Here is a 9195-nt window from a genome sequence, read left to right as displayed (position 1 = left end):
TTCATTGGGAGTCAACTGTTTTATTTAGTCAGTGCACTTTTGGTCTTTGCCATTTCTTCAAATTGAACAAAACATACAAAATATTTAACAAGAAACTGTGCTAAGAAATTCTGTCATGAAAATACAAAACATGAAACAAAATATACTGTAAGTCAACTTTTCTACAAATTCTCTATTTACAGTGTAAAATGCAACAATAGGTTCAGTTTAATTGTTCCCCTGAAAATAAATATATACATACAGAGATTTTGCGATATAGAATTTAAAATGACTACGGTATATAAATATGTATATATCTCATAATTTATTGTTAAAGTCTATTTTTACTCATTGTAAAGCAATATATTATTAGAATATTCTTTTTGCACTTGGTCCACTCTGTACATTCTTCCCAGAAGGGCCATGGACAAACATTTAGTTGATTAGAACTTGGTTTCTGGATCCTGAGGGTGAAGAAACATAGTTACATAATTTAATTAGGGACAAACTATCAATGATTTTCAAACGCCATTGATTAAAAACTGTGGTTCATTAAATGCAGAACCACCAGTGTGCACCAAGTGAAAAAAAACCTATACAGAAATAAGTAATTTTTATTTGAAATGTGTTACTTACAATTTTATCTCGGCTCCTTAAACTGCCTCCTCTGCCGATTGAATGGTGAACAGTAACTGTTGTTATTACCTATAAAACAATATGTTACACAGCATACACATATATCATGAGCAGTTACACTGACAACATTTACTTGTGTTCCTTGACAGTGATATTCTAGTGTACTGAATATAGAAAATATATTGTTTGGCAGAAACCATATCCATATTTCATTGTTTATGATTTTTTTTCATTAATGAATGTCGTATTGCAATAAGTTACTGCCAATTAAATATGCCCTCGAGTGGCATTATTGCCAGAAAATCTCCATAGACTTCCATGTAATTTATAGTGCACAGATCATGCACGCCCATGCACAGATCATGCACCATGTTTGTGCAGGCTGTTCACAGCTTTCAAACAAAAAAAAAAAGATTGGAAATCCGTTCAGGCATTCTTGAGATAATAGCCATTATGTTTTACATTATGTAAGCAAAGATGGCTGCCCTGTATGAAAGATGGGGTTGTATGGGGGGTGGAACATGCAAAATTGCGATTGAAATCATGTTTACTAGATTTAATGGGGTCCAAAAAAAAAATTAAAAAAAAAAATTAAAAAAAATAATATATAGTTTTGTTTTTTTTCTAAGTAAAAGTCGATTTAAGTCGTCTGGCAGGGAAGTCCATAGTGAGAAAGTTGATCTAAAAGTCGTTTGGCACTGTATAAGTATCAAAAATAGACGATCTACAACTAAAAATAATTTAAAAAGGTTTGCCTATAATGCCCAAAATAGGGACGCCAGTGGTAAAGTTTGTCTGTGGATTTTATAAATATTTACAGTTAACAAGAGCTTCAGATGAATAATAACCACATTGAAGGTTATTTTTTACATTTCCTAAGAAGTAGTTTAGTTTTGGACATACGAGATTCCCACTCCACAGCGACTAGTCGACTACATAACAAAAAGACACAAGCAGCAATTGTTCAGTGGTTCTTTTAGCCCGTGACCCAAAAGACAAATTAGACATTTCCCCATGACCCAAACTTGTGAAAACAGCAGATCTACATTTCTATGGGTCACAAGTGACTTGTGACCCATAGAAATGTGTCTATGACCCACAAATGGGTCCCAACCCACTGAACCAGTGGTTGAACTCAACTGCAAACATTGTAAATCTGTCTCCAGCCAAATGAGTGAGAACGTTTTATGACTAGTAGGAACTAGGGCATTCACGAATAGTGATTTTTAGTATTCGAATTATTCGACCTCAAAGTATTCGAATAGACGAATATTCGACAGGACTGGCCAAACTGTCAAATATTAGTAAGCAAGAGGCAAACATTGTGAAAATAGCCGATCTACATGCTCACAACGCCTCGCAACGCGAGGCGTTGTGAGAATGTGGATCTGCTATTTTCACAATATTTATCTGCGGAACCGAGTCACATTAAATGTAATACCTACAATTCCAAGTGCTTGTCAGGGTGGGGGTCCCCAGTTCAAATATGTTTATTTTGGCGGTCAGGGCCTAAAAAGGTTTGAGAACCCCTGGTATAGAGCAAATTCATCCACCAGGGGCATTGACAACTCATTCTTATGACTTCCAATCTAGCCAAGCTTTATAAACTATATATTTTTTAAAGAGAGAAAAGATAAGATAAATAAAGCGAATATTCGACTTTGGTGAACAACGTCGAATAGTGACTTTGATATTCGAATATTTGGTGAATGCCCAAGTAGGAACGCTTTATTCACATAATGAAAACATTGAATTCCGTTCTGCACCTTTTCGTGGTTGAACATTTTCTCCGATTCAGATTGTGGGTGTTTGGCCAGGATGTGCAGCATGGCGTCATGGAGGGTCAGATAGAACATCGAAGGCAGAACCTCATCATCAAAGAAGCTACAGCCGTGCAGCTTCTCCAGGATGTACGCTGTGGAGAAAAACAACCACATGAAGATGTACACCAGGGGTTCCCAAACTTTTGGGCACCCCATAAATATTGTTTTTATCCGAGGCACCCCTACATTATAATTTTCACTCCCAGCACCTTATATGTATAGCATATCGTCGTTGTCGGGTGGAAACCTTGTACGGCTATGTCCAAAACCGTTCGTTTTGTATCTATAAAATGTACTAAACTAGTGAAAACAGCAGATCTACAAGCACACAACGCCTCGCATCGGCTGTTTTCACTAGTTTTGTGCGACAGTCTTGTATGATGAAGCAGGGCTTTGCTTTACCAAAAGAAGTACACATTTGAAACTTGGAGATATAAGGTTTCTGCCCGATAGTGACGGTATTTTAGTGATTATGTTGCTAGGAAAACGTTGAGATAATAGCCATTTTGGTTAGAACTGACTGAAAATAACTTTGTACATCAAGTTTAAAATGATACTAAATATTTTAGTAGTAAATATTGAGTGTCCAAATAAATTCCAAATATTATCAAATGATCTCACGGCACCCCTGGACTGCCGTCGCGGCATCCCAGGGTGCCCCGTCACCCACTTTGAAAACCCCTGATGTACATCACATCACTGTTACAAAAGAAAAACCGTTACAGTTATGTTAAAGGTAGTTTAAGTGTTTTTTTTGTCATAGTATATGTTAACTAGCTCTAATCCCGATAGTAATCAATCATCTCTGTTTCCCAAACAGTGGGTCGGGACCCTTTTGTGTGTCACGGACCCATTTTTATGTATATTTATTTCCTACATTTAAAAATAATGTATTTTTGTTTCAAAACATTCTCAATATACATACCCAAAAAAAGCCAAATTTCATGAATAAATAAAATAAAAATAAAATAAATTCCATGCATGAATTAATGGAACGTTTAAGAAGTACTGAAAATAGCCGATCTACAAGCTCACAACGCGGTGCGAAGCGACACGTTTAATTTGTTTGTAGATCGGCTATTTTCACTCATTTGGGTCCCAAATGAGTAAGTTCTTTAGTAAAGAGAAAATATGTTTTCAGGTTGGGATACCAATTTCATCCAATCAGGAGGAGGGATAACTTGTCCGTGTCTGTGGAGCCATTAACCACAAGCCCAAAAGGCAGAGCACTTACTGTCGCAAGCCACAATGTAGATCTCAACTTCAACCCGGATCAGTTCTTTCAGTGCCTATAACGAAACAACAGCCGGACATTTGAAAACCATCCCTTTGCATGTATCTTTAACGTTTTCAGGCCAAGGACCCCTTAGTTGAGGGAGAGATGAAGCAGGGACCCCCACAACCTTATCATAGATTCCATATAGTTTCATCGTTTGACAGCACAATCATCAGTGTATTTTGGATTCATGTCAATTTGTGTTTTCACTTTTCAGATATTTAACCACTTGAACCGTCAATACCTAATAAACTTGACTTTTCACTCTGTACTTAGTCTGCTCTTTTTCCCCTCTACACCAAAGCTCTTTGCCAAAAATAGCCGATCTACAAGCTCACAACGCCTCGCAGCGCGAGGCGTTATGAGCTTGCTTGTAGATCTGCTATTTTTGGCAAAGGTTCTCAGAATATGGATGTTAGGGTTCAAGTGGTTAATATAAAAAGGGGGGAAAAGAGTTTCTATCACACAAACATTTGGAGGACCCCCTGTAGTAACTCTGAGGACCCCCTAGGGGTCCCGGACCCCCTGTTGAAGACCCCTGGTGTAAAGATTTGTCAGGCATCGTAAACATAACGACTCACTGTTTTGAGGCCCTTCAGGGCAGAGATGTCCACGAAGGACACGGCAGCAAAGTCCAACACCAGACTATGGAGGTCCAGTCTGGGGACGCAGATGTTGGCTGGGAGCTCAGAGTTCCAGTCGATCTTGATGGGGAGGTCCTTGAAGTCAGTGGGGAGGTCCAGCTCCTCCATGTTCTTTTCATCCTCCGAGTCCTGAATGGGTCCAAACGAGCTGTTCACGAAGCCTTTCTGCAACACAGAGCATTAGCGACAATAATGGTACACGGTCTCTGAAACCTACGTTTTCAAATAATTGTAGTGGAGTAAAATTACAATATTTGGATCCGAGATATAGTGGAATAAGAATAAAAGTATTGGAAATTGGAAATACTCAAGTAAAGTAAAAAAAAAAAATAGCTCAACATTTTACCTACTGTAAGTACAGTACTTCAGTAAACGTACTTAGTTACTTTACACCACACTTCATGTCATATTAGCTATTTTATACCGTGTTTAGGTCCTATTCGGCAGTGGCTGGCTGCCTGGCTGGCTTGGCTGGTAACTCTTAAACTGTCTAACCCTAAACCCTGTCTAATACAAAAACGCCCCACCGAGCGGTCAGCGCGGTGAGCGTGAGGTCGGCAGAAAAAATTAGGGCAAACGGCCGGGAGGGCGAACAGATTGGTTACCCAGCTTATACACACCCTGGCCACAATATGACTTCCGGTTGGTTCTAGCGGAAGTGGCGAAAGTGCTGTGTTTAACGGAAGTTACGTCCTGCGTTGTAGTCTTCCGTTGAAATTCTCACGGCGGAAGTTGAACAGTCTCTGCCTGATATTGTCACCAGGCTTTTCTCTTCGCAGATGAGTAAGCCTGGCTGCGCGAGGCTAGCTTATACATAAATTGAATATAGAAACGTGATTTTAGCTACGTAATGAACTACGTCATTTAATTTCTCTTATTGACCTGAAGAGCTGTCCCCTTAAAACTGATGGTGATAATGATGACATGTGTAAACATAGGGTACAATAAGTGACAATAAAGTGATACCAAAGCAGCAACATTAGTGGTGGTTATTTCTTAAATTTGAAAACACTACTTACTGAACTCCATTTCAGGTCCCCTTTTTTCAGAAGTTTTCGGATTGTCCTGAGAGCTTTGTTTCGCTTTCTTAACACCCTCAAAGGGTTAAATCCAATCTGAAACAGCATTTGTGCAAATAAAACGTGTGTTATCCATGCACAGATCAAACTGTCTCTGAATAAATATTCTTCAACCTCAGTTTTAAAATGCAATTATGTGTCACAAAGACACCATTTTACTACAGCATGACACAAAAGATTATTATTAGTAGAGCATATTATGCTCTACTATTCAGTATGGTGAGGATAGATAAACATTTCCCAATCTTATATTTACAATGGGCTTATTGCCGCATCCCACTTCCAAGCCATTCACGCCCCCTTTACATCGACTTCAACTCATAGGTAGTCGCATAGGTAGTCGTCGGTAGTCGTCAGGACGTAAGGAATACCGCCCATAACCCTATGCCGTCCGCTCATTCGCTAAGCACGAGAGAGAGGAGGCAACAGGGGAGGGGGGGCGGGCAAGCGAGAGAGAGAGAGAGTGAAATTTGACACCACTGTGTTTGCATGTGCAGCTGCTGCTGCTGCCTCCACAAGTGAGTGCAGAGCACGGCAGCAGAGTCCCCGCTACAAGACAAGCATCAATGATCAAATATAGAGCAGTCCTGCCTGAGCGCCCGGAGGGCGCGAAGTCCTAGGAATGGAGCGGCGGCACAGCCGCCGCTCCAGTTATCTAAGTTAGGATCTAAGTTATCCTAACCATGCCTGTATACTTTAATCAGGTCAGGCCTAAGGCAGATTCCATTGGTGAACAATAACATCATGATGTTTTATGGCCTCCCTTTTACTAAATGATTTGATCTTTTTTGTCTCCATGGCTACCGAGTCAAATCCAATTTTGAGTTGTTAACTCAAAAGAAGAGAGCACTAAACGCTCTCCCTTAACTTTGGATAGTTATAATTATAAGACACTGATAATGAAAGGTCTCTGTTGATACGCACAGCTTCCACAAGCTTGCTCCTGAAGAACTCAATGTTGGCAAAGAAGATCGGTGAAGGAATCCGAAAGATCTTCACTCCCTCTGGCTCATAAATCTGCAAAAACAAAAACAAAAAGAAAATCTGTTTACGGGGACATCTAGTAGAGAAGACCAACATAATGTTTCAGATTGTAACATATAGGTAAGGTTGTCACGATATGACATTTTACATGACGATTAACATTAATTGTCACTCAAAGTTTTTGTCGTTGATAATTACATTTCTGTTTGTCTTTTAGGCTTTGAAGTTGCATATGGTAGATATGATACATAACCTAAATACACAAATACATTACTGACATATTTGACAACTTACTACTTAAAAAATAACATTGATAGTGGAAATAGCCGATCTACAAGCTCACAACGCGTCGCGATGCGACGCATTGTGAGCTTGTAGATCACTATTTTTGACCTTTTTTTAAATATATGAAAATTTTTCAACATGGAAACGATTATGACGATTATGAAAAATAATCACGATTATGTAAAAAAAAGAAAATCACGATTAGACGATTATGTAATAATTGTGACAGGCCTACATATAGGATGACAAAGGCAATCGGAAATGTTCAGGAGTAATGCTGACTTACACTGAGGAAATCCTTTCTGTCTTTGTAGATGTCTGTTCCTTTGATGTTGGCCAGGACACTGCAGCGTGGGCTGGAAGATTAACACATGCTGTAAATTCAGTACAGTTTGAATGTTCATATTTCATGCGATTGTAGTGAGACGCGGAAGCGGGGATTGAACCCGGGACTCCCACTCGCCAGTCCAACGCACAACCAGTCGTGCTAATAGGGCTGAGCCCGATTAGCAGGGCTGTTGTCGCTGGTTCATGGCTGGTACTAACTGTGGGGGCTACAATCACCCCCCTGATCTTTGGAGCGCGCCCTCGCGCTTCACACTTCACGCCGCGGACCGCCGCACACAACGTGGACCTGTCCCTCACGTGAGGGACAGGTCCACGTCGTGTGCCAACGGCCGACAACAGCCCTGCTAATCGGGCTCAGCCCTATTAGCACGACTGGTTGTGCGTTGGACTGGCGAGTGGGAGTCCCGGGTTCAATCCCCGCTTCCGCGTCTCACTACACACTCTTTCAATGACTTTATTGAAGTTTCTAGGCAGCTCCATTGGGAGCAGTGGCGTCAGTTCAGAAAAAGCTAAGGTATGGCAACATGACTGGTGTCTTGCACGCGCACGAAGGCAACAGGCATGATACATTTATTTTAAGAAGTACATTAAATGTACTTCTTAAAATAAATGTCCAAGAAACTGTAGAAACGGGGGGAAAAGTAACATTTTTACTTTTCCCCCCGTTTCTACAGTTTCTTGGTCTGGATATGGCAGCCTGGAACGGTTGTTCAAGTGCAGCTAAACTTGGAAAGTTAGTAAACGTGCCACAATTAACAATAATGAATTGCACCTGTGGAACCTGGGAATATACCATTTTGTCAAGATGGGGAGAATACAAGTGTGGAGAATATAATTATAATACCTTGTTAAAGTGACCATTTTGTTAAATGTTGCATTTGTAGTTATTTTACTGTAAATTTATAAATGTATTTAACATAATAACCAGCACAGATAGACAAAGAGACATTCATGGATTTGTATTTAGAACTAACTTTTATCTTCCCCACTGGACCCAGGGTATTGCAGCTGCATACCCATGCCATACCCAATTGACGCCCCTGATTGGGAGTTTGTTTAAGGCACGGAATAACATGCATGTACCGTAAGTTGGGAGTGCAAACCGTGCCTACACCAACATCTCTTGTCTAGATCTTGTTTGTGACCTTGACCTTTGAGACCCTAAACTGAATAATCACTTTGGGGCAGCATATTGATTATACTGATTCTTGTGCTGTTTCTGATTGGTTTTAACTGTACTGTTAACTTTATTTACGTATGTACTTCACTTGAGCTAATCTCCGGCACTGTTGGCTTGATGGCAGCGAAACTGTGCACACACACTCCCTGGATGCCAACATGGGCCTGTTATAGTGCCACCAAGAGGCAGATTTGTGCAAAACACATTTTTAGACAGTACTCCGACAGATTTTGTTCAAACATCCCGCAAATCGGTACACAGAATCTCTATAATCATTAAATGGAACAGGTCTTTACGATGTTTTAGCGGTGCAATTGCTCCCATGCTTGACCGAGTGTGTATGTAACTATGTACGTATGTCTCTATGTTTGCAGTACACTCATACGCCTCCTTTGAGTAGCAACAGCTGCAATACCGCTGGGTGACCAAGTAGCACTGTTGAGCAGCCTTGACATTAATTCATATAGTTTAACACTACTCAAAGGCACCGCTCACTTCACACTGGGTGTGCTTTTCATATTCCATTTTGATTGTCTACAATTGGTTTCCAAAGTTAGCAGGAGTTCTCCGTTTTGAACAAATTGCCTCAAATCATGAACACAGCGTGCAATTTTGGTGACATTGTGCACGCACATTCCCTTTAGGCAGAGGCCCACTTGAAAACAGCCTCAACGTGGCGTTATAACAGGACGATTCTTGCTTTGCACGTCCGATTGCTGTGATAGGCCTAAGAAGACATGGCACCTTTTTCACAATGTATAGCAGTCGGGTGCTGGATCCAAAAAAGTAGACTGAAGAAGAAGAAAATGAATCTGCACACTGTCTCACAGCTCCCAATTAATGTTATTATACAGCGGGAAAACACACAACGTTTCAGCCTATCCGGCCTTCATATACACCTGATGAAGGCCTATCAGGCCTTCATTTTTCACAATGGCCAACAGAGGCCACAATAATAATC

General features: G+C 40.4%; 1 protein-coding gene across 4 annotated transcripts in view; it reads right to left on the bottom strand.

Moving 5' to 3' along the window:
• LOC308308604 (chloride anion exchanger-like) overlaps positions 1–9195 on the bottom strand; it is a 28396-nt gene continuing 19201 nt past the window's right edge. For all 4 annotated transcript variants that reach the window (XM_080754030.1, XM_080754031.1, XM_080754033.1 and 1 more), the window contains 8 exons: positions 6993–7062; positions 6362–6454; positions 5378–5473; positions 4296–4523; positions 3673–3727; positions 2382–2530; positions 616–684; positions 1–443 (listed from right to left, as the gene is read on the bottom strand). In XM_080754030.1, coding sequence (XP_080610156.1) covers positions 423–443; positions 616–684; positions 2382–2530; positions 3673–3727; positions 4296–4523; positions 5378–5473; positions 6362–6454; positions 6993–7062 — 781 coding nt within the window. In that variant the 3' untranslated portion in view covers positions 1–422. The remainder of the gene's footprint in view (positions 444–615; positions 685–2381; positions 2531–3672; positions 3728–4295; positions 4524–5377; positions 5474–6361; positions 6455–6992; positions 7063–9195) is intronic.

This window comes from Nannobrachium achirus (genome assembly GCF_963921795.1).
Source record: "Nannobrachium achirus genome assembly, chromosome: 23".
NCBI lineage: Eukaryota > Metazoa > Chordata > Actinopteri > Myctophiformes > Myctophidae > Nannobrachium > Nannobrachium achirus.
Note: the sequence above shows the minus strand (reverse complement) of the source record. Positions and strands in the feature narration are given on the sequence as shown.